General features: G+C 38.3%; 5 protein-coding genes, 1 long non-coding RNA gene and 1 pseudogene across 6 annotated transcripts; 1 reads left to right on the forward strand and 6 right to left on the reverse strand.

Annotated features, from left to right (window-relative positions):
- Positions 1 to 357: 357 nt before the first annotated feature.
- LOC117630507 lies at positions 358 to 1,575 on the reverse strand (annotated as a pseudogene).
- Positions 1,576 to 2,492: 917 nt separating this feature from the next.
- LOC117632201 (L-type lectin-domain containing receptor kinase IV.1-like) lies at positions 2,493 to 4,499 on the reverse strand. The gene is made up of 2 exons (XM_034365627.1): positions 3,662 to 4,499; positions 2,493 to 3,595 (listed from the first exon to the last, which is right to left on the reverse strand). The coding sequence occupies exons 1-2, from the start codon at positions 4,497 to 4,499 to the stop codon at positions 2,493 to 2,495; spliced, it is 1,941 nt and encodes a 646-aa protein (XP_034221518.1).
- A 749-nt stretch (positions 4,500 to 5,248) lies between these two features.
- Positions 5,249 to 7,491, reverse strand: LOC117632141 (L-type lectin-domain containing receptor kinase IV.1-like). The gene has a single exon (XM_034365560.1). It carries the CDS (start codon positions 7,440 to 7,442, stop codon positions 5,436 to 5,438), a length of 2,007 nt encoding a protein of 668 aa, XP_034221451.1. The 5' UTR covers positions 7,443 to 7,491; the 3' UTR covers positions 5,249 to 5,435.
- Positions 7,492 to 10,160: 2,669 nt separating this feature from the next.
- On the reverse strand, positions 10,161 to 10,796 carry LOC117630508 (1-aminocyclopropane-1-carboxylate oxidase homolog). Its single transcript, XM_034363215.1, has one exon. It carries the CDS (start codon positions 10,794 to 10,796, stop codon positions 10,161 to 10,163), a length of 636 nt encoding a protein of 211 aa, XP_034219106.1.
- A 1,913-nt stretch (positions 10,797 to 12,709) lies between these two features.
- On the forward strand, positions 12,710 to 15,897 carry LOC117631930. Its single transcript, XR_004586408.1, has 3 exons — positions 12,710 to 15,339; positions 15,620 to 15,721; positions 15,874 to 15,897. It is a non-coding gene; the product is annotated as an uncharacterized LOC117631930 (long non-coding RNA).
- Positions 15,898 to 15,993: 96 nt separating this feature from the next.
- On the reverse strand, positions 15,994 to 19,477 carry LOC117632974 (L-type lectin-domain containing receptor kinase IV.1-like). The gene is made up of 3 exons (XM_034366626.1): positions 19,206 to 19,477; positions 19,015 to 19,088; positions 15,994 to 18,186 (listed from the first exon to the last, which is right to left on the reverse strand). Exons 1-3 carry the CDS (start codon positions 19,211 to 19,213, stop codon positions 16,208 to 16,210), a joined length of 2,061 nt encoding a protein of 686 aa, XP_034222517.1. The 5' UTR covers positions 19,214 to 19,477; the 3' UTR covers positions 15,994 to 16,207.
- Positions 19,478 to 20,855: 1,378 nt separating this feature from the next.
- LOC117632272 (L-type lectin-domain containing receptor kinase IV.1-like) lies at positions 20,856 to 23,339 on the reverse strand. Its single transcript, XM_034365712.1, has one exon. The coding sequence runs from the start codon at positions 23,109 to 23,111 to the stop codon at positions 21,054 to 21,056; it is 2,058 nt and encodes a 685-aa protein (XP_034221603.1). The 5' UTR covers positions 23,112 to 23,339; the 3' UTR covers positions 20,856 to 21,053.
- Positions 23,340 to 25,627: the final 2,288 nt, after the last annotated feature.

Consider the following 25,627-nt stretch of genomic DNA (forward strand, 5'->3'; position numbering starts at 1 on the left):
TTTCATTGAAAAGGACTTACTTTTTACCTTTGGTTACCACTTGAAAAGGTTTTTTGGTTATTTCCTTTCTAGATTCAAATACAAGTTGTTGACATGTGCACTGGATTGTGGTGGCTTGCAGCTTTCTCGCTCAAGAATATGAGGGACGCACAAACATAGACAGCTCTAAGTATACACACACACACACACACAAAGTACACTTATAAGCTAACACTTTCTCCATTTTTTGTTTTCCTGATTCTGTTGTGAAAAGGTTTCACTCGTTTGCCAGTGGCACAAAGATTTTGAGTACAATATAATGATTTTTTTCATAATTTTTTTTTTCACAGAGACCTTACATACAAACTGTTTTCCATTTCACATCGCTTTTCTATGGGAAAATAAAACTACAAAGAGGTGACATTCAAAGCTGCATATGCATGCGTTGCGTTTGAATCCCAGTTTTCCAGAGAATCCTACTTGCTTGGTGTCAGCGACCACCACAGAGGAGCGTCGGCTCTGGAACATATAATGACTCTGTGTATCCCCCGCCATTTGCAAAATCATCAAGTCTTGCAAGCCCAAAATCCCCCATTCTTCATGCAGATAAAGCAATCCTGAAGCAACACTTTTGATGACTCTGAACCTCTGGCTCCAATCAAGAGCGATAGCCGGCTGGCCATATAGGTACTTGTCCAGGCTTCCGTTAGGCATGTGCTCATAGACCAAAAGTAGCTCCCCCTTTCTTCTGCAGTAGCCCAAGAGTGGGACTAAATTTCTGCTACGAAGCCGACCATTGCTGACAATTTCTGCAACAAACTCCTTCATCCCCTGTCTTGAATCATGTGAGATCCTCTTCACGGCAATTTCAATTTTTGAGGTGGGTAATATACCTCTGTAAACCTTACCAAATCCATCCTTTCCCAAAAGCTCCTTTTCCCTAAACCCTTTTGTGGCAATATACAACTCTTTGTATTTAAACCTTTGAGGCCCATACTCAAGCTCCCAGTCTTCAAGGAGTTCTGCAAACTTCTTTTTTCTAATGGCATAGTTTACACCAGTAAGAAATACTACCAGAACAATACTCACAAATATCATAGGCAGTCCAATGGTCAAAAGTTAATATATTTTGTCAGCTCCTATTCGAGGCAGCTTGGGAAGTTGTGAGAGCTCTTGAGCCTTGCCATTCATCTTGGTGGCAAAAACATGATTGGTGGCATTGCCATTGTTGGTCTCATTGAAAAGGCCAAGGTACTGTCTTGGAAGAGCTCCCGGAAGACCTCTTGTTGGAGCAACAACGAAAGCCATGCCATGGGCACTCAGATCTGCATATTCTGATCTAATAACAAAGACGAAAGTGGTAGAGAAGGAGAAAACTGTGCCATTAGATGAGTTCTTGAAGGTTTCTGGGTGGGGATAGAAGGCATGACCCTGGTTCTGTTTAGTGTCGTTTGTAAGCCTCAAAAGACCATTGGGTGTGACTCCTGCAATGCCGTCTAGGCTAAGGTTATCAGAGCGGAAACCATTGTAGATGAAACTGAGATCTTCTGCTGCTGCTAAGCTTACCAGTATGAATATTACAAGCTTGGAAAACATGGCTAATCTTGATTCTCAGCCAAGGCCTTTCCGAACTTTTAACATATCCTTCATTGCAAGTCTTTGCATAAACTCAACAAATAATAGTCACCAAAGAAAAGTCAATGTACCGGACATTGTCACAAATTAACAAAAAAAATTATTCCATACAACTAGTCCAAAATCTGCTTTCAATTTCCCTACTAGATACTACATGTATATGTAATTGAAAATCTAGGGAAAAAGTTAGAATCCAAGAATCATATAGAACTAAAGTTTGGATCTTTTTGCTAGTGATCACAATAATAAATTCAACTTCTGAACTGAAAGTTTGGGTAAACACCCCGCAAGTCAATAAGAAATGGTAATTACCAGATAAAAGTAGCTAAGGGATATTCTACAATCCTTGTACAACAAATTGACCCAAGTTGTCCAAATTCCTAGTCGGATACGGAGGCATAGTCTATTCTATCACAGCTCGTATGATGAAAAGCTGAAACCTTGTCTTTCCTCGTTAGTGGATTTCAGTTCAAGCTTCTTTTTTTAAGATAACCTTGACGGTACGAGCCAGAGGGGACATAAACAAAGACGAACAGTAAAAAACCGAGAGCCCGGAAGACAAGAGAAATCCCAAGCAAAGGCTGGTGATCCAGATGAATATTTATCTAAACTCTTCTTTTCTTATAAAAATGATTAGCCCCTCATCAGATGAGGGTAAATAGGATATTACAGCGGTTTACTTGGCTAATAGTACTTTATTAATATACTTGTTACATATACCAATCAGTAGACGAACCACAAACATATGTTACATGAACAACCTAATAAGCACTGCAGTACAGATTCTTTTGCCTCCTTAATTTATATCAAAGTTAACAACAATAATAAATACTAAAGTGCATTGGCTATGAATTCTAAGATAATCCTAATTCTTGGAGTCAACGACCACCTGAGAGAAGTGTCGACTCAACATATGAAAGCCCCGTGAAAGAAGAAGACGGATATGACTTTGCAAAATCATCAGAACCTTCATGGGGCGCAAAGGTCAAGCCACTGGAAGAGTGCCCAAGAAATAAGAGCTCTGGGAAAGCAATGTCACCTTCCAAATACTGCACAACTTGGCGCATGCTTGGCCTAGCTGAAGGCTCTGAATGAGAGCACAACAGCCCAAGCTTCAACACCAGTTCCACTTCCTTGGATATAATTTCTGTGCCCAAGTTTCCATCTCTTGCCTCAAGAATATTACCTTTCTTCCAACAAGAAAACACCCAATCAACCAATATCACACCCTGAAGTGGACCTTGTGTCTCTATTGGCCTTCTTCCACAGGCAACTTCAAGCAAAAATGCCCCAAAAGAAAACACATCAGTGCTCGTTGTGGCCTTGCCGGATCTTGCCTGCTCGGGAGCAAGGTACCCGACTGTTCCAACTATATGAGTAGTTTGAGGGTCTGTGCCATGGTCGTATAATCTTGCAAGGCCAAAGTCTCCTAGTCTTCCATTCAACTCCCCATCTAGTAATACATTACTTGCCTTGACATCCCTGTGAACCACAACTTGTTCCCATTCTTCATGAAGATAAAACAACCCTGAAGCTACACCTCTAATGACTTTAAACCTCTGGCCCCAATTGAGAGTGGCCGTTGGTTGGTTATAGAGGTACTTATCCAGGCTTCCATTACGCATGTAGTCATAGACCAAGAGTAGCTCCCCTTTTCTTCTGCAATAGCCCAAGAGTGGTACTAAATTCCGATGACGAAGCCTGCCGATGCTCACAATTTCTGCCACAAATTCCTTCATCCCCTGTCTTGATTCATGTGAGATCCTCTTCACAGCAATCTCAGTTTTAGAGGTGGGTAATATGCCTTTATAGACCTTACCAAATCCCCCTCTTCCTAGAAGTTCCTTTTCCCTAAACCCTTTGGTGGCAATATATAATTCTTTGTACTTAAACCTCTGAGGCCCATACTCAAGCTCCCAATCTTCAAGTAGCTCTGCAAACTTCCTCTTCCTTCTTATGGCATAAATTACACCAGAGATTGCTAGAAAAACCAAACTCGCAGATATCACAGGAACACCAATGGTTAAGAGTTTAGACATTTTTTTACCTCCTACCCGGGGCAGCTTGGGGAGTTGTGAGAGAACAAGTTCTTGAGCCTGGCCATTCATCTTAAAGCTCCAGCCCAAAATATAATGAGACGTGGGAACTGAGCCAGTGGAGGAGGAGAAGCCAACGTACATGGTTTTGTTAAGGATTGGGGCGAGGTCATGGTTTAAAGAAATAAGTGGAGCATGAGGTTTATCAACATTGATTGGAGCCAAAGTGACATTGATTTGTTTATGGGTACCATCATATTCCACCCAAAGTTGCATTGGTTTACCACTGTTGAGGGTCAAGTTCCGTAACCCGCCATTCTTTTTAGCATAGTATGATGCACTAGCAGAGTCCGTCGAGTTCAAACAATTAATATCAATCCCAACATGGTTGTTATTGATGTCATTGAACGCGGCGGACCGTACAGTGTCAAGCTCTACAGCAAAAACATGATTGGTGGGATTGCCATTGTTGGTCCGGTTGAAAAGGCCTAGGAAAGGGCTGCCAGAAGCTCCAGGAAACCCTCTTTTCGGAGCAATGACAAAGGCCATTCCATGGCCACCCAGAGTTGCAGATACTGACCTGATAGCAAAGACAAAAGTGGTAGAAAAGGAGAAAACATTGGAATTGGAATATGGGTTCTTGAAGGTAACTGGGTTGGGGTAGAAGGCATGGCCCTTTTGCTCTTCAGTGTCATTCGTCACCATCAAAAGACCATTCGGTGTGAATTGGGCATTGCCGTCAAGGCTAAGATTAGCAGACCGGAAACCATTGTAGGTGAAATTAACATCTTCAGCTGCTGCTAGGTTTGCAAGTGCGAGTATTAGAAGCTTGAAAAACATGGCTATCATTCTTAATTCTCTCCAACACCTCTGGAGACTATCTTTCATACTTTGTTTAAGTCTTATAACCACTACCATATGAATCAAGTCATCGACTATAACCACCAAAGTCAAGCAAAAACCAATGCAGCTGAGTTGTCCTTGTGTACCAGAAAAAACAATAATCCACACTGACAAGTGCCTGCCACCATACGGAACTTTTCAACTCATATTGAATGAGACTGTATAGTGAATGGTTAGTCCAGCCTCCAGCGCTGAGAAAATTAGTTCTTCCATGCAGTGTACGCAAAAGGCAAGACCTTACTTTCACAATCACTCCAATCGTTACTCTCCTTCTAGTGTTATGATCAATTCGACAAAAACAAAGGTACAAGACTCCGACCCCACATCTTAATTACTATCTCTGTCATTATCAAACGGGTAGTATGCAAGTGCCCCAAGATGAAAATCATGCCAGGTAAGGTGGGACAACCATGGCACGTCTGCTTCACTAATTAAAGTTTTTTTTTTTTTTAAATAAAACAAAAACCCTTCTCTGAATTTCTTCATGCTGCAAAATGCCAGAACTCATTTTTATAAAAATGATAATATACCAAGCCAGAGGGACACAAAAACAGACAGACATTAAGAAACCAAAAGCCGGGAAGACCAGAAAAATACAGGGAAAAAGCTGGTGATCCACATGAATAAATGTTGTTTTCATATAAAATTGATAAACCAATCATCAGGTGAGGGTAAATAGGATAATTACAGCGTTGGCAAATGGTACTTTATTTATGCACCATAAACATAATTACAACCTAACAAGTAAAAAGCACTGCGGTACAGATTGTTTTGCCCCCTTAATTTATATTAAAGTAAACAAAAATAAACAAGTACTAGAGCTAACAATCAAAGCGCATTAGCTATGAATTCCACTTTGCAAGAGAATCCTAATTCTTGAAGTCAACGACCACCTGAGAGAACTGCTGACTCAATATTTGAAACCCCCTTGACTGAAGAAGAGGGATATGACTGCGCAAAATCATCAAAACCTTCATGGGGCGCAAAAGTCAAGCCAGTGGAAGTGAGCCCAAGAAGTGAGAGCTCTGGCAAAGCAATGTCACTCTCCAAATACTGAACAACTTGGCGCATGCTTGGCCTAGCTGAAGGCTCTGAATGAGAGCACAACAGCCCAAGCTTCAACACCAATTCCACTTCCTCAGATATAATTACTGTGCCCAACTTTCGATCTCTTGCCTCAAGAATATTACCTCTCTTCCAACAAGAAAACACCCAATCAACCAATACAACATGCTGAAGTGGACCTTTTATCTCTATTGGCCTTCTTCCACAGGCAACTTCAAGCACAAATGCCCCGAAAGAAAACACATCAGTGCTTGTTGTGGCCCTGCCGAATCTTGTATGCTCCGGAGCAAGGTACCCAACTGTTCCAACTATATGAGTAGTTTGAGGGTCTGTGCCATGGTCGTATAATCTTGCAAGGCCAAAGTCTCCTAGTCTTCCATTCAACTCCCTATCTAGTAATACATTACTTGCCTTGACATCCCTGTGAACCACAACTTGTTCCCATTCTTCATGAAGATAAAACAACCCTGAAGCTACACCTCTAATGACTTTAAACCTCTGGCTCCAATTGAGAGTGGCCATTGGTTGGTCATAGAGGTACTTGTCTAGGCTTCCATTAGGCATATAGTCATAGACCAAGAATAGCTCCCTTTTTCTTCTGCAATAGCCCAATAGTGGTACCAAATTACGGTGACGAAGCCTGCCAATGCTGACAATTTCTGCCACAAATTCCCTCATCCCCTGTCTTGATTCATGTGAGATCCTCTTCACAGCAATCTCAGTTTTAGAGGTGGGTAATATGCCCTTATAGACCTTACCAAATCCCCCACGTCCCAGAAGTTCTTTTTCCCTAAACCCTTTGGTGGCAATATATAATTCTTTGTATTTAAATCTCTGAGGCCCATACTCAAGCTCCCAATCTTCAAGCAGCTCTGCAAACTTCTTCTTTCTTATGGCATAGATAGCACCCAAAATTGCTAGAAAAACCAAACTCACAAATATCACAGGCACACCAATGGTTATGAGTTTAGATATTTTTTTACCTCCTATCCGAGGCAGCTTGGGAAGTTGTGAGAGAGCAAGTTCTTGAGCCTGGCCATTCATCTTAAAACTCCAGCCCAAAACATAATGGGACGTGGGAAGTGAGCCAGTGGCGGAGGAGAAGCCAACATACATGGTTCTGTTAAGGATTGAGGAAAGGTCATAGTTTAAAGAAATAAGGGGAGCATGGGGTCTATCAACATTGATTGGAGCCAAAGTGACATTGATTTGCTTCTTGGTACCATCATAGTCTACCCAAACTTGCATTGGTTGACCACTGATGAGGGTCAAGTTCCGTAACCCACCATTCTTTTTAGCATAGTATGCTGCACTAGCAGAGTCCTCCGATTTCAAACCATTAATATCAATCCCAACATGGTTGTTATTGATGTCATGGAACCCTTCGGTCCATACAGTGTCAAGCTCTACAGCAAAAACATGATTGGTGGTATTCCCATTGTTAGCCAGGTTGAAAAGGCCTAGGAAACGGCCGTTTAGAGCTCCAGGAAGCCCTCTTTGCGGAGCAATGACAAAGGCGAGTCCATGGCCACCCCGAGTTGCAAGTGGGGACCTAATAGCAAAGACAAAAGTGGTAGAAAATGAGAAAGCATTGGAATTGGAATATGAGTTCTTGAAGGTTACTGGGTTGGGGTAGAAGGCATGGCCAATTTGCTGTTCAGTATCATTCGTTAGCACTAAAATACCATTGGGTGTGAATTGGGCATTGCCGTCTACGCTAAGATCAGCAGATCGGAAACCATTGTAGGTGAAACTGACATCTTCAGCTGCTGCTAGGCTTGCAAGTGTGAGTATCATCAGAAGCTTGAAAAACAAGGCTATCATTCTTAATTCTCTCTAACGCCTCTGGAAACTTTATTTTCACATACTTCAGTTGAAGTCTTATAACGAATACCATATGCATCAAGTCATCACCTGTAACCACCAAAATAAAGCAAAAACCAATGCAGGTGAGGTGACCCTTCATTGTCACACTAATTAAATATGTTGTCTCCGTGTACCAATAAAAAACAGCAATACAGACTGTCAAGTGCCTGCCGCCATACGCAACTTTTCAGCTCATACTAATTCAGACTGTATAGTGCTTGGTTGGTCCAACCTCCAGCCCTGAGAAAATTTATTCTTCCATGCAATGTACGCACAAGACAAGACCTTACTTTCACAATCACTCACACTCGTCTCCCACTAGTGTTATGATCAATTCTATAGATACCAAGGCACAAGACTCTCCGACCCCATATCTTAATCACGATCACTGTTATGACCAAAAAGGAGTAAACAAGTGTCCCGAGATCAATTCCATGCCAGCTAAATGTGGGGTTACCATGGCACGTCTGCTTCACTTATTAAAGTAAAAAGAACAAAAGAACAAAAAAAACAAAACCCATCTCTCAAATTCTTCATGCAGCAAAATGCCAAATTCATTTTTATAAAATGATTACATACCGAAACAAAAGCAAACAAGTTTGCAATTTCCATGCAGATTGCCACAATCATCAACTAGTGCTACAATATTGGCACACCAGTAAGTCGAGATATATAATGTAAATTCAAGTTTCACGAAGACATTAGAGAAAACTTGACAATTACAGACGCACAAAGGGCGCAGGGACAGAAAGAAACCTGTGGCCAGTCCAGTGCTTCAAAGTGTGCTGAGCTGGGGGAGAGGTCTGTCGTTTCCACGACTAAATTTTGAACCTTCACAGTGATGCAAATGTACTTGGTTTAAGGCGACGGAGCCAAAATAGTTGGAGGCAAAAACACAGAAAAGCTAGCGTCTAGAAGGTTGAAGAATTCAATCCTGCTCTTACAACAACGTGATGTACCAAATAGAAATGGAGGTTTCCGCCAAAACCCATTCTCTAGAAAATGGCCAAAGATCTGTTTTGACATCGGACGACGGTGAAGGACCTGAAAGTTGAGAACTTGAGGAGGCCTGCGGAGCTCTCCGCCACACTCATCCAGTAATTACTAGTCCAAGATTCGGCCCGCATTCCGGACCCAACCCGCCCGACTGCCACCTCTTAAAATTGCTCCTTTTCCCGTTCTAATTCTATATATACTAAAGCCCAATGCAACTAAACACTGTAGCTAAGCACAGTGTAATGACGGAAATGCCCCTCATTTTTCTGCTGTTTCTGTTTTTTTTTGCTGCACAGTGAATTGACGAAACTGCCCTTGACTAAACATCTTCTTTTGTTCCCGTTTTTGCCCCTCCTCCTTCGTTGAGATCGTTTTGTTGGCTGAGACAGAGTCGTGGCTTTCGTTCGTTTGCAACCAGCTGGTTGGGGGGCAGCCATGGGAGAACTGTGTTCGTTGCTGGAGATGCGTTGGAGGCCGTCGATTTTTGTTTGGGAGGTGAGCTGCAAATCCAGCCGTGCTTTCAATCTTCGTGTCACAGATTTGGGATCGGGAGATTTCTTCTTTTCTACACCCTTCGACTCAGGCTTCCATCTTTCTTCCTTGCGAATATTTGCATCGTTTGTCTTCAGGTATGCATCTCATCAACTTTTTAACAGATCTTTGGGTCTTTATTTCATGAATTTGATTGTTGGTTTGTAGAGTTGTGTTGATTTTTTTGGTTATTTTGATTTCAGATTCTTGGTAATCTCTAATGGTTTATTTAGTTATTTTTTAGGAATTTGGGTTCATTTATTTGATTCCTTTGATTTTAGGTTTTTGGATAAAGCATTGGAAAGCAAAGACTGAGCATGTTTTTTTATTTTTTTATTTATTTTTTTATATTGAATTGATGGCAGCTTTCCAAATTGATAGATTTCAGGTTTGCCAAATTCTGTAACGAAGCAATAAAGGATCAAAAGCTACAGAATTTTTGTCCTTTTACAGAGGAAAAACTATTTTGACAATATATATAATGGATAGGAATAATAAAGAAACAGTTATAAGGCATCAATATTTTTGTCCTTGGTATTGACCATCAAATTAGTCTTTGTACCCTAATAATGGTTGATCTAAGGCATAGGTCTGCAAAATGGAAAACTCTTTCTAACCATTCATGTGATACTGCATTAGACAATTGTCTGAGTACTCAGGCCTCTGCATTAGACATTGTATTTTAGGAAAATTTGACAACTTTGAGGCAGACTGCATGTTTTGACCCAGTACCTCAACTCTTTTTTTGGTACTGAACTCTAGCCTTTTGAAGGATTTTGGATGGTGGGGTAATGCTGATTTAGAAAACTTAGCCCATTGTGAACTATGAAAGCAATAGAAGAGCTCTTAGCCTATTGTTCACGTTTTCCCCAACTCATGCCACGGCTTGGCACCAGAATCTATCCAGGGACCTAACAGAGAGTATAATCGTTACATTGTAACATGGCGTTCTGACTGAAAATAGATAGGAAATAGATAGATTTCATGATAAATTTGAATTCAGATTTGTATCATGGAATACACAAAATTGTAAGTGAACATAAATCTAGGTCATAAACCATTTGTCATTTACATAACTCAGTGTGTTGGAAGTTTGAACTTTTGATGACTTTTGGAATTACAAAATTAACATAAAACTTAACATATCTTTTACTTCTTACCAGAAAGATTTCTGTGCTCTCTTGCATCAATAGTGCCAGAGCACCCTGTCTTTACTTGACATCTTCTGACATTTGATGAACCACTAAGTGAGCATGGAATAGCTTTAGAAAATTCAGCTATCTTCATGCTAAGGGATTTCATGTTTGTAGCAATTTTAGGATATGAGCTAGACGCTGACCTCCCAGCTTCTCCTCGCGCCCTTCTACCACTTCCATTGCTGAAGAAGTTGACCTTCTTCTTAAAATCGCGCGAATACCACTCCTCCTTGGCCTCCTTGGGAAGCTCATGAAAACCTCGAACACCTTTGAGCACCTCATCCATGACAGCAATTGGAATTCCATGATTCACAATCTGAAAGAAACCCCATTCTTCAGCTGCTTTTCGAAGGTCGTTGATGATCTCTTTTCGCCTGTCGCAGATGTCGACATCCTTGAGATCAATGACAGGAACTTGGAGGTTGGAGTCAAGGCCATTGTTTTGGTTGGGGGAAGGTAGGGTCTCTGGAGGGTGTCTGAACATTCTTGGGAGCTTGGTCACCCCAGCGTCTACCAGGCCTTTGACACCAGCTTTTGTTTCATCGAATTGTTTCAATTCCTTCTCCAGCTCACAGTCCACAACTGCCATTTTGAATTCTTTCTTTTTGATTAGTGGAAAACAAGTTTAATGGTTTGTGGCAGTGCAAGTTTATCTTGCTACTTATATAGAGATTCAAGAGAGAACAAAAGAATTCAAACATTCTTCTGTTTTACTTGGAGAAAAAAGATGAAGATAATGATGAAGCCGGCGTTGAAGAATTCATGATTTTTACACACACGCAACGACAATAGTTAATATTGTTAAATAAAAAAGGCAATCGGTATTCGGTACTAATGAGTTTTTGTGCGGACATGTTCTTTAATTTCTGCAGAATTCAGAAATTTCAAGGATTAATATATAGAAGCTGATACAATGAGGCCAACCATTTTCTTGCATTTTTTGGTGGGAATATTCGTTAGCTTGAGTGCTTTCTGCATCATTAATGCAGAAGACCCATATTTGTATTATACATGGATAGTTACATATGGACTTGAGTTGTAGTTTCATTTAAGTTGCCAAAACAATATAAAGTAGGTATAAATTAGGTATAAATTAGGTCAAAATGCTTCTGTAGAGGACTGTTCTGTATGTATGGAATTTTCATCTTTGTGGAAATATGAATGGTATGTTAGAAAGTGAATTCATATAGACTGTATAGTTGGAATTTTGAGTCCTTAGGTTTATTTTTGTGCAAAGTCTTCTGTTAGAAGATTGATTGAAGAGCTATTTCTTCCCTTTTTCAGTCTCTCTTCTATCACTTGAAAGGCTAAAGCACCTGCAAAGGCATAAATTATAGCTCATGAGAGCAATACTTTTTTTGTATGAATATTTTTAAAGGATGAGACATAGGAGGATCTTTGAAAATGATGGTCTAGAATGGATATTTTGCAGACCAAAGTTTGAGAGGTCTGTTATTGGGAATGCATAATTGTATCCGAAAGCTTCCCATGATGAACTTAAGATCTTTGAAAATTATGCATAATTGCATAATTGGTTGTTGGTTAGGAGATTTTTCGTCCTTTGTAGAGTTGGGTTCATTTATTTGGTTATTTTGATTTTAGGTTCTTGGGTAATCTATAATGCTTTATTTAGTTATTTTTTACGAATTTGGGTTCATTTATTTTGTTACTTTGATTTCAGGTTTTTGGATAAAACATTGGAAAGCAAAGATTAAACATGCTTTTTTTTTTATTCAAAATTTTTTTCTGTTTTTTATCTGCTGTTGGCTGTTGCATTCTAAATTTTTTTTGTTTTTTATATGCTATTGGCTGTTGCATTCTGCTGTTTCTGTTTTTTATCTGCTGTTAGAATTGCTGTTTGCTGTTGCATTTTAAACAAGCAAAAAAGAAGTGGACATTAATCAGGTTTTGCTAAAATAGAAACTAAGAATGATTAACTAGCAACCATGCTGATAAAGTGCTATCTATGTTGTAGAGTTCTTGCCTGAATGTGTATGGTTTGTCCTTTAAAATTATAATTGACCATAATATTCTAGATATTAGAATTGCTGCAGACTTATGTAGATCACAGTCTGTCCAACAATTCAATCCTGAGTGAGAGAGTGGTTTTGTGATTTTGATTGTTTAGGGTGGCTTGGTGGGCTTGGTTGATTATGAGTTTTGAATCAAATGTACTCATTGTGTATATCTGTTTAACTAAGCTTGATATTAATATACGCATATTGTTTTGAGCCATGTTCTATCTTTAGCGTATTTTTTATTTATTTTTTACAAATTTGGATTCATTTATTTGGTTACTTTGATTTCAAGTTTTGGGGTAATCCCTAATGTTTTATTTATTTATTTTTTACGAATTTGGGTTCATTCCTTCGGTTACTTTGATTTCAGGTTCTTGAGTAATCCCTATTGCTATATAAGAGAAGTTGAGGTATTTAAATTTCAGAACATATTGGGTTCTATCAGGAAGGGAATTGAATCTCACAGATTAGCTCAGGTATTTCCATCATTGTTATTATTAATTTTTTAAATCAATTGTCAATTCAATGACTTTGCTCTCTTTGAGAAATCTTAGAAATGGAAATCATTCTCAATTTCTGTTTTTATTGCTGATAAAACATTAGAAAGCAAAAACTAAGGATGCTTTTTTTTATTGAAAAAATTTTCTTTTTTGTTCTGCTGTTGGTTGTTGTATTCTAAATATGGAGAAAAAAATTAGTGATAAAACACAAGGAAAAAAGAAGTGAAGACAAAATAGAAATTAGGAATGATTAACCAGCAACCATGCTGATAAAGTGCCATCTTCCCTTCTTAGATTGACTCTCCAGCATATGATGTCTGGGAAAACATATGGTTTACTTTCTTTGTTCAATATGCTTGATACATAAATTCTGAAAATTGTATGGCCTGATTGAGTAGGCATGCTGTAGATTTCTTGCTTGAATATGTATGGTTTGTTCTTTAAAATTACAATTAAACATAATATTCTAGATATTAAGATTGTCACAAGCTTATGTAGATCACAGTTTGTGCAACGATTTGATCCTGAGTGAGAGAAAGGTTTTGTGATTTTGATTGTCTAGGGTGACTTTTGATTGAGATGTTTGATTGAGTTGTCAAGACAAAGGGAATGTAAATCTAGATCAACACTTATAGAAAATTAAAGTTATATATTGAAGTTTTGGGTTTTTAGAATTAGAGAGGTTGAACAAACAGAAATCATGCTACAATGTACCTGGAATGAATATTTGTGCTGCCTCCTTTAAGAAATCTATATCTGTTATGTCTTCGACCTGTCCAAGTTAGCATATATTAGTTAAACTGTACATTAGTATTTATCAAGCAGTTTAGAAAGTGTCACCTTATAAAACAAGGCTAAATCCTCTCTCTCCCAGTTTATTCGCTACATTGAAGTTGTTTGTTACAGCTAACACTCTTTTTCAATTGAAGAGTGGTTGTTCTACATCATTCTTCACAACTTCAGCTCTTTCTTTACATATACTCTCATTCATATAGCCTTCTGTGTTCCCTGTTTCATTCTTATTATCAGAGCATTGATTGTTTGCAACAATAAAATATGTGTTTGTGTGAGTGAAAAAGAGAAAAAAAAAAGAGAAGGGTGGTAGCACTATACCTTCCATTCTCAAGTATTTCTTTCATATGAAGAATTTGTTAGCTGGGAGATTTTTTGTCAAGAAACTTTCTTTCTTTCAGTTTTTTTGTGAAGAGATTTTTTGTCAACAGACTTTTGTTTTTCTCAAAATAGAAATTGACAATTATTTTATCTTAACCTCTTTTATCTTAACCGCTTTGGTGTACATCTTTATTGTTTCTAGCAGCGGACAGATCTAGAATGCTTTTGTATCAATTCTTTATTTATGTTCTGTAGAATAAAATTGTAGTCACAGACCATTTAGATTGATTAAAGAGAGAAAAAAACACATTGGTTTGATGAAAATACTAAATGCAAAACATACCTGGGTATAACAACAGCACACAACATGGTTGAGGTCATTTGGGACCGTTGTCAGAGTAAAGGCTTTAGCCTATCAGACAGTAAATTCAATACCAGTAACTTGATTCCCATATGTTACTACCACTGAACTCTTGCATTGGTCATCATTGCTTGGGTGTTCCATTGTATAAGTTTGATAATCACATGGATGCTGCAATGCAAACCCCAAAATATTACGATTGCAAAAGGATTATTTAGAATATCAGAATAAAACCAACAAGCCATACAAATGTTATAGATTGAAAAATCCCAAAATACTGATAAAGTGCCATCTTCCCTTCTATGTGTACTCTCTTTATGGTTCATGAAACTGTAGTGAAGTATCTGAAATTCAATTTGGTTTAATGATATACCAATTTAAATTTCTCTATCTGATTAATGTCATAGTTTGAGATATGCAATAGATTTCTTAGGTTCTGACTTCTGATCTCTTTGCACGATTTGATTGTTAGTTATAGTGTTAGATATGGAATTGATTTTTAGGTTCTGACTTCTGATACCATTACAGTATTACTATAGGCATCTATAGTATGGAATTGATATCTTCTTGGTTGAATTACTTGCTATTTACTCATGAGATTTGAAGTGTTGTATACTAATGACTGATTTGATTGGAAGCTACAGATTTTGAAATGAGGTATTTCTTCCTTAAAAATGTTTATCAATTATGTTGTTTGATAATTAAAAAAAAAATGAGTTTTCTAACCCTAAACCCTCTAATATCTGAGTATATTGTTGAATCTTTTGGGTGTTTTGTTGAGATTCATTTTAGGGTAGAGCTTTTTGTAATTTAACGATAACTATAGAAATATTACGGAGTACCATTGTTTTATTCTATTTTGAGCTTATAAGAGCTGCATATTTGACTTTTGGAATGGGAATTGATTTGAAGAACAAATTTTTTTCAATTTCAAACCTTATAATCCTGTTTCTATGTTTCCTGTTTGTATTATCTGTTACTGCTCCTTTATCATGTTTTATGGAATATATACATCTACCTTGATTTCCTCTTCCACCTTGATGCAAAATCGAGGTGACAGGGTGTTAAAAGGTTCTTAAGGGAAAGGCCATCCATGGTTGAAGAAGGGCAATGGATATACCATACACCCACCTAAATGAGGTCAGTTTCTTGACTTACTGGTTACCAATTGGTTTGGTAGATTGGCAGGTGTTGTTTGTGTTTATCATTGTGGTTGTGTGTTTGTTTGACTTATGTTTACCAAAAAGGAACTACCCTAAAACAAAGAAGCGAAGATAACTTTTAGGTTAATGTTTCTTCATTTTGATTTATTTACTTTTTTTTTCCTTTTGTGTTGCCTCAAAATTCCTTCACAAAATTCGACTTGGCTATACTACTACGTGTTTTCTGCTCTCTTTCCTTCTGTTTTTTTTCCCCTCAGGCTTCCATGAAATTTTGATTGTTTCAGGAGATCTTGGGTACGAAATCCAAATATGAGAAGCGGTCATTCAACCAAATTGTTTAACGATTCTTCGCTTTAAAGGTATAATTCATGATTGCCTCTCTATTCCTTATACTCTCACTATTTTTTTGTACTGATATCTTTATTTTTGTAATGTTTGTTTCCTCATCATTTCTACATTTTCTTTTTTTCCACAACTTTATACACATTTGATGTAATTTCATAACCCGCAGCATCGCGCGGGTCCTTTTGCTTGTTTTTTACTATTTATTAAGATTAAAATTGTTCCATGTCTGTTTTCTTATATAAAAAAACAGTATATTATCAGCAACAAAAAGATATAAAAAATAGTATAATACTAAAAAACTATTTTATAATAAAACTATCTAAATAATTATAATACACATTTCAGCAACAAGGTAATAATTTAATGTAACAAGTAACTAGTTACAAACCAATAAACTAGAGGAAACATTAAAGCTGCATATATATATATATATATATATATATATATATGTTCTATGCCTCGTGCATGGCAGCTTGGGTGAGAATCTTAATTGATTGGCCTCAGCGACCACCTGAGAGAAGTGACGACTCTGGAACATATGACATCTCCTTGCCCATAGAAGACGGATATGACATTGCCGAATCATCAAAACCTTCGCGGTGTGCGACCTTCAAACCACCAGAAGAAAGACCAAGAGATGACAACTCCGGCAGTGGAATGTCACCCTCTAAATAATGCACTACTTGGCGCATGCTTGGCCTAGCAGAAGGCTCTGAATGAGAGCACAACAGCCCAAGCTTCAACACCAATTCCACCTCCTCAGCTATGAATTCTGAACCCAAGTTTAGATCTATTGCCTCAAGAATATTACTTCTCTTCCAACAAGAAAACACCAAATCAACCAGAACCACATCCAGATCTTGATCTTGACATTGTGTCTCCATTGGCCTTCTTCCACAGGCAACTTCAAGCAAAAATGCCCCAAAAGAAAACACATCGGTGTGCGTTGTGGCCCTGCCTAATCGTGCAAGCTCCGGAGCTAGATACCCAAGTGTTCCAACTATACGAGTAGTCTTAGGGTCCTTTCCGTGGTCATATAATCTTGCAAGGCCAAAATCTCCTAGTCTTGCATTAAATTCCGAATCTAGTAATATGTTACTGGCCTTCACATCTCTGTGAACCACAACTTGTTCCCATTCTTCGTGAAGATAGAACAACCCTGAAGCCACACCTTTGATCACTCTGAACCTCTGCCTCCAATTTAGAGTGACCACTGGTTGGTCGTATAGGTATTTGTCCAGGCTTCCATTAGGCATGTAGTCATAGACCAAGAGCAGCTCCCCTTTTCTTCTGCAATATCCCAACAGTGGTACTAAATTTCGGTGACGAAGTCTGCCAATGCTAATAATTTCTGCAACAAACTCCTTCATCCCCTGTCTTGATTCATGTGAGACCCTCTTCACTGCAATCTCAGTTTTGGAGGAAGGTAATATGCCTTTATAGACCTTACCAAATCCCCCACTTCCCAAAAGCTCCTTCTCCCTAAACCCTTTTGTTGCCATATATAACTCTTTGAATTTAAACCTTTGAGGCCCATACTCAAGCTCCCAATCTTCAAGCAGCTCTGCAAACTTCTTCTTCCTTCTTATGGCATAAATTAAACTTGAAATTGCTAGCAAAACCAAACTCACAGACATCACGGGCACACCAACGGTCAAAAAATTAGATATTTTTTTATGTCCTATCCGGGGCAGCTTAGGAAGTTGTGAGAGAACAAGTTCTGGAGCCTGGCCATTCATCTCAAAGCTCCATCCTAGAACATAATGAGATGTGACGAGTGAGCCAGCAGTAGAGGAGAAGCCAACATACATGATCATGTTAAGGACCGTGGAAAGGTCATACTTCAAAGACAAGAGTGGAATATGGGGTTTATCAACATTGATTGGACCCAAAGTGACATTGATTTGCTTCTGGATACCATCATACTCCACCCAAACTTGCATTGGTTGACCACTGAGGAGGGTCAAGTTTCGGAAACCGCCATTGTTTAGAGCATGATATCCCGCTGGAGTTGAGTTCACTGAGCGCAAATCATTGATATCAATCCCAACATGGTTGTTGTTGATGTCGCCAAACTCGGGGTTCTGTACGGGGTCAAGCTCTACAGCAAAAATATGGTTGTTGGCGTTGCCTCTGTTGGTTTCATTGAAAACACCCAGGTACTGGTTTTGAAAACCTCCGGGGAGCCCTCTTGTCGGAGCAATGACAAAGGCAATTCCATGGCCACCCAAACGTGGTCCCAATCCGGATCTGATAGCGAAAACAAAAGTGGTAGAGAAGGAGAAAGCGGCAGCATTGGATGAGTTCTTGAAGGTTACTGGGTTGGGGTAGAAGGCATGGCCGAGTCCAGTGTCATTTGTAAGCTTCAGAAGGCCATTGGATGTGACTTGGGCTACGCCATCTAGGCTAAGATTAGCAGACAGGAAACCATTGTAGATGAAATTGAGATCTTCAGCTGCTGCTAGGCTTACTAGTATGACTATAACAAGCTTGAAAAACATGGCTATTAATTTCAATTATCTACCAAAGACTCTGTGAACTTTCAATACATAATTCAGTTTAAGTCTTACCACAGATATAAATGCATTAAGTCATGGACTATACCCACAAAAACAAAGCAGAAAAATCAATGCAACTGAGATGACATTAGACGCAAAGCACTTCGTTGTCGCTCTAACTAAATATGTTGTCCGTTTGTACAAATAACAGGAATCCAGCATGTCTTCTGCCATAGGTAACTGGTTCAGCTCATATCTATATAGTGACTGGCAGGTCCAGCTCCCGGAAAATTAATTGTTCCGTAGAACATACGCACAAGAGACAAGACCCTCCTTTTTGCAGTCACTCCATCGTCTCTTACTAGTAGTAGGACCAATTCCATGGTTCGGATAAGGCCAGACTACCACACGTTTGCTTCATTTTCAGTGCTAAAAATCCTACTGGTTCGTTGTCTGATTTACCAACTTCTTGTAATGCCTTTATATATTTATTATTAGTTCTCTATCATTAAATTAAACTAAAAGTCTGTCTATGTAAAATTCCCTTCTCTGAATTTCTTCATATAGCAAAATTGAGAATTCAATTTTTTTTTTAATGATTATCCACCAAACATAAGCAAACAAGTTTGAAATTTCCATGCAGATTGAAAATTCATCAACTTGATTGTACAATGTTGGCATACTAGTGCTACACATATATACTTGTAACTTTGTAAGTCTATATAAATCACATAGATTCCAATTTCACAAATATATGAACAAAATATAACAATTACGGAGAGACAAAGGGCACAGGGACAGAGAGAAACCTGTGCAGCCTGCGTAAAGCTTTAAAGTTTGCAAGCTGGAGGAGAGCTGTGTCGTTTCCGCCAATGATTTGGACCTTCACAATTCACAATTATGCATATTTTTAATAGGAATTTAAGGCAATGGATGGAGGCAGAAAGAAACACAGAAAAGTTAGCGTCTTGAAGATTGAAGAATTCAATCCTAGTCTTACAATAACATGATGTACCAAATAGAAGTGGAGGCTTCGGCCAAAAACCTAATTCTAGAAAATAGCCAAATCGTTCTTCCTGTGACATTGGCGATGCTGAAGTATCTGAAAGTCGAGAAAGAAAGACAGATCTCCCCGCCACACTCACCCCAAATGGATTCAAATGCTACGCCAAATTGTCAATTCAAGATTCGATTCGATCAAGAATCCAGACCCGTCTAAATTAATCCGACCCGTTCTCACTTGTATATTTTTTTATTTTTTGGTGCAACACCTTCTCGCTATACTCAAAGCCGTATAATTTTTCATAACAGAAAACACATTATTTATAACTCTCAAGATAAAAATATTTCAAAATTTATTTATTTATTATATATGCACAGATCACAGTAAGCATGGCTCTTGCACGAACGAATTGGCCAAAACATGAACTCATATATAACTATCATGTTATAATCTTAAGGAAAATGCAAAAGAGTATTAAATTACTTTCTAACATATATACATACTACTATGACTGCAATTTGCACTACACAAATCGTATAAGCATATTCTATCATTTGACCCACACATTTCAATTTATTGAATATGTTTTACTTAAAACCATTAATTCTTTTGATTTTTTTTATTTTTCTCTCTTTTTCTCCAACTCTTTAGAACAAATGGACCTCATATTTTGGGACATAATTGTTTTAATCAGACAGAATTTCTAACAAAATTTCAGATTCTGGGTGCTGAAGTCATCAGTGCTACGTCAAAGTCTAGAGTAGAAAAAAAATACTACTGTATATGGGTTAGGGCAATGTTGGAATTCTATTATGAGGAGCATGCGATGTGAGGAGTGAGCCAGCAGAAGAGGAGAAGCCAACATTGCTAGCAAAACCAGACTCAAAGGCATCACAGGCACACCAATGGTCAAAAGTTTAGATCTTTTTTTACTTCCTATCCAAGGCAGCTTGAGAAGTTCTGAGAGATCAAGTTCTTGAGCGTGCCTGGCCATTCATCTCAAAGCTCCAGCCTATAACATAATGAGATGTGAGGAGTGAGCCAGCAGAAGAGGAGAAGCCAACATACAAGAGTGGAATATGGGGTTTATCAACATTGATTGGACCCAAAGTGACATTGATTTGCTTCTGGATACCATCATACTCCACCCAAACTTGCATTAGTTGACCACTGACGATGGTCAAGTTTCGGAACCCGCCATTGTTTGGAGAGTAAGATTAGCAGACAAGAAACCATTGTAGGTGAAACTAGCATCTTCAGGTGCTGTTATTGCTATGCTTACTAGGAGCAGGATGGGCAACATTACTTTGACAAGCTTGAAAAACATGGCTATTATTTCTAATTCTCTACCAATGGATTCATTTTGATAATTAAAGAAGTATCTGAGATCAGTGGTTCTAGAACTCTCTCTCAGTTGTTTCGATTCTCACATTTTGTGTCTATCCAAACACTTGTGACTTTTATCATTTCCAATACCCTATGCATCAAATCATCGAGTATGCCCACACAAAAAAATAAAGCAAAACCCAATGAAGCTGAGCTGACCCTGCATTCTCACACTAATTAAATATGTTGTCTTTGTGTAGAACAAAGAGCGATCCAGACCGTCCAGTGCCTGCTACCTTACGCATCAAGTTCGAAATTTCAACGCAAATTGCATATTAAATTCATGAAATTTCTAAAACAAACAAGTTTTTCCCTTTCTTTTTCATGATATTGTTGTGCACTTCAATATTCACCCAACTTACATACAGATTGTTAACAGTACTGATTTTCATATAACAAGTTACAAAACTAATAAGCAGTCAACATTCTAGTGTGCTAGACAATCGTAATTGCTTCAAATCAGCGACCACCCGAGAGGAGTGTGGACTCTGCAGCATATGATGAATGTGAAAACCCCTTGCCCAGAGAAGACGAATATGACATTGCAAAATCATCAAAACCTTCATGGTGAGCAAAAGTCAAGCCACTTGAAGAGAGCCCAAGAAGAGAGAGCTCTGGCAAAGCAATGTCACCTTCCAAATACTGCACAACCTGGCGCATGCTTGGCCTGGCTGTAGGCTCTGAATGAGAGCACAACAGCCCAAGCTTCAACACCAACTCCACCTCTTCGGCTACAAATTCGGAACTCAAGTTTTGATCTCTTGCCTCAAGAATGGCACCTCTGTTCCAAAAAGAAAACACCCAATCAACCAAAATCAAATCCTGGTCTGGACCTTGTGCCTCTATTGGCCTTCTTCCACAAGCTACTTCAAGCACAAATGCCCCGAAAGCAAACACATCGGTGCTCGTTGTGGCCCGGCCTGATCTTGTATGCTCTGGAGCTAGATACCCAAGTGTTCCAACTATATGAGTAGTTTGAGGGTCTGTTCCATGGTCATATAATCTGGCAAGGCCAAAATCTCCTAGCCTTGCGTTCAATTCACCGTCGAGTAAAACATTGCTGGCCTTCACATCTCTATGAATCACAACTTGTTCCCATCCTTCATGAAGATAGAACAACCCTGAAGCCACACCTCTGATCACTCTAAACCTCTGGCTCCAGTTGAGAGTGACCACAGGCTGGTCATACAGGTACTTGTCCAAGCTTCCATTAGACATGTAGTCATAGACCAAGAGCAGCTCCCCTTTTCTTCTGCAATAGCCCAAGAGTGGGACTAAATTTCGATGGCGAAGCCTGCCAATACTCACAACTTCTGCAATAAATTCCTTCATCCCCTGTCGCGATTCGTGCGATACTCTCTTCACGGCAATCTCAATTTTTGAGGACGGCAATATGCCTCTATAGACTTTACCAAAACCCCCAGCGCCCAAAAGCTCCTTCTCCTTGAACCCTTTTGTGGCAATGTATAGCTCTTTGTATTTAAACCTTTGAGGCCCATACTCAAGCTCCCAATCTTCGAGTAATTCTGCAAACTTCCTCTTCCTTCTTATGAAATAAATTAAACCTGAAACTACAAGCAAAACCAAACTCACAGATAAAATAGGCACACCAATTGTCAAAAGTTTAGACCTTTTTTTACCTCCCATCCGAGGCAATTTGGGAAGTTTTGACATAACAATTTCTTGAGCCTGGCCATTCATCTTAAAGCTCCAACCCAAAACATAATGAGATGTGAAGATTGAGCCAGTGGACGAGGAGAAGCCCACATACATGGTTTCGTTAAAGATCGGGGAAAGGTCATGATTCAAGGACAAAAGTGGAGCTTGGGGTTTTTCAACATTGATTGGAGCCAAAGTGACACTGATTTGCTTCTTGGTACCATCATAGTCCACCCAAACTTGCATTTGTTGGCCACTGCTAAGTGTTAAGTTCTGAAATCCGCCATTGTTTTGAGCATAGTATCCAGCTGTAGTAGAGTTTGCAGAGTTCAAAGCATTAATATCGATCCCAACATGGTTGTTATTGATGTCATTGAACTCCTTGCTCTCAATGGTATCAAGCTCCACAGCAAAAACATGGTTGGTGTCATTTCCATTGTTGGTCTCATTGAAAAGGCCAAGGTACTGGCTCGGAAGAGCCCCTGGAAGCCCTCTCGTTGGAGCAACGACGAAAACGATCCCATGGGCACTGAGGTCTGCATATTCTGATCTAATGGCAAAGACAAAAGTGGAAGAGAAGGAGAAAACTGTGCCATTAGGTGAGCTCTTGAAGTTTACTGGGTTGGGATAAAAGGCATGACCCTGGTTCTGTCTTGTGTCGTTTGTAAGCCTCAAAAGACCATTTGGTGTCACTCCTGCGATGCCGTCTAGGCTAAGATTAACAGACTGAAAACCATTGTAGGTGAAACTGAGATCTTCAGCTGCTGCTAGGCTTACTAGCAAGACTGCTACAAGCTTGAAAAACATGGCTATTGCCTCTGATTTTTTATGAACTTTCACATAAATTTCATCAAACATTTAGCCATTTCAAGTCTTTACAAAGTCATCGACTATAGATCACCACCAGGAATTAATATATCAAACCCAATATATTCCAAGCCGACATTCGAGAAGAAATATAGATAAAATCATTACAACTTGGACCGGCATTATCACACAGATTAAAACAAGTCGTTTTCATGTAGGAAAAAATAGGGTAATTGAGAGAGTCTATGGCCTACCTCAGAACGCGACTGGTTCATCTTCTATGGCAATTGGTTTGTCCATAGAAAACACATGGTTGTTATGGACTTATGGTCAACCCTAGATAGGCCTAACGTGGCTCACATTGGCTTCACGTTTGACATTCTTTTTTTTTTTCTTTTTCTTTTTTGGTTTTTCAATGATTATCTAGAACATGTTTGGAGTTTTTCATGCATGATTGGGAACGCTGCTGTTTTGTTTTTTGATTTCTTTTGTTTTTGTCCAACTAGGTAGAGTTGAATTAGACAAGAATCTTTGAACAAATACAAATAAGAGATACATCATACATGTGACTTAGACAAGAAACATGGCCTGGCCCTTGAGTTCTGTAGGGCAAAATTGCATTTAATTTCCAAATCCAAAATGTCCACTCTAATTTCATTTTCGATTTTGACAGATTGCATTGCTTGCACCACTTCATCACTATCTCCTTTTGAAGGAAGGATGGCTTATTGGAATTTCTTCCTAGATTCTTATTTATCAGCCACTTTGTTAGAAATCTGTTTTGTCAGTTGAAGTTGGAGTCTAAGTGTTACATCTCAAGGTTCTTTATATTAATAAAGAAAGGGGAATGCTAGCAACCTTATCTCTAACCTTCTTTTTTATACCTTTTCCTTTTTTCTTATGACATTTGACACTTTACTTACACTTAAAACAATTTCATTTAGAAACACTAGCCTTTATTTTTTCAATTTACCCTTATTAAACATATCCTTTAATTAATCCATTCTTATTTTACTAATAGAAAAATAAGACTAGACATTAATAATAATAGAATAATTTTTTTCTTTTGACCCACCAGCCTCATGTGCACATTGGTGCTTGAGCCTCCCTCCCCTTAGAGTAGCCTATCGTTGTATAAAAAATAAATAAATAAATAAAAAGGGAACCTCATTCCACACTAATAATATTTAATAATATAGGGAAACTTAACAGATAGATTCATCACGTGTGAAAGGTATTCGAATATTTGAATTTGGTAGTGTACTGAAATTATAAGGAACTTTAGATTCTAATAATATAGTACTTATTCTTTCACACTCACGACAAAAAGGTTCAATTCTATACGAATTCAATTTGGAAGTTTGAGTTTTATCGGACAGTTCTGATCTCTTAGACCACACGAGTCTAAGAGATTGGGGTTACCCACCATTAGATATGAATCCAATAGTTTAAAAAAGTTTCTTAAAATGAGTGCAAGAATGAGTGAACCGTTGAATTTACATCTAATGATAAGTGACCATAAATCTCTTGAATATCATTTTGTTTTAAAGATCAAGAAAGAATTTAAATTCTTTTGATTAATTCAATGGACGTTTTTATGACCAAAAAATAAAATGAAAAATACTATTTCTTAGTCTTTTATTTGAGTGGTCTTTCTTTTGTATTTTTTTCCCACTTCTATTGTTGTCAATTTATCGGACACGATGGCTATCACGTGAAGATAACCGGGTCACACAGTGCCAGGCTCATTGGAAGAAAGGACCTTGACTGTTTCTATAAACATAATGGTTGGGTTGGTGGTCCAATATACTGCTTCTTCAAAAAACTCCAAAGTTTTCTAACTTCACCATGGACTATATTAAGATTTGCTTTATAATTATAATTGTCTTTGAAGAGTTTTCATATTTTGAAATTATTGTATTATAACTTCGTCATTTATACAATTTTTCAATATATGCAACCAAAAATTATTTGTCCACTAACTAAATTTTTTATTTTCTTTTAAAAAATCTTTCGATAACTTAAAAATATATATGGACTAAAGACACATCAATTTCAGTGCAGCACCATGGTGGACAAATAATTAAGATGCATAATAATCTAGTTTTGTCCATAATTAACAAACAAGACAGAGGCTTTGGCAATTGGCCATTTTGGAAAAGGAGGGAATATTTCCACACACACCGACCTCAACAACAACAACTCCCACTCTCCACCATCTTTCCCAGCTTGCAACTTTCTTTTAGACCTTCCCACTCCAACACTCCCACTCTCTGTATAAAAGTTGAATGTATGCCTAAGCCACTAGGCTCTGAGATTAATGGTTATGTTAAAATGATTTTTATATTCATAATATAATTTAAAATAAAAACCCAATATTCTTCTTTGAATGTTTCTCGTATGCATATGTGACCCATGAGCGGCGCCGCACTTCTTTGATGGACTCAACATTCTTCCAATTGGAATGAAAAGGAAGATATAAAAGTCGTTGAACTCCTTTTTCTTAAGTTCTTTGTCTTGCGACATGAATTAAAGACTAAATGCATTGTGTTGTGTAGCATCTTTTA

Source organism: Prunus dulcis, chromosome 6 (genome assembly GCF_902201215.1).
Source record: "Prunus dulcis chromosome 6, ALMONDv2, whole genome shotgun sequence".
Classification (NCBI taxonomy): Eukaryota; Viridiplantae; Streptophyta; class Magnoliopsida; order Rosales; family Rosaceae; genus Prunus; species Prunus dulcis.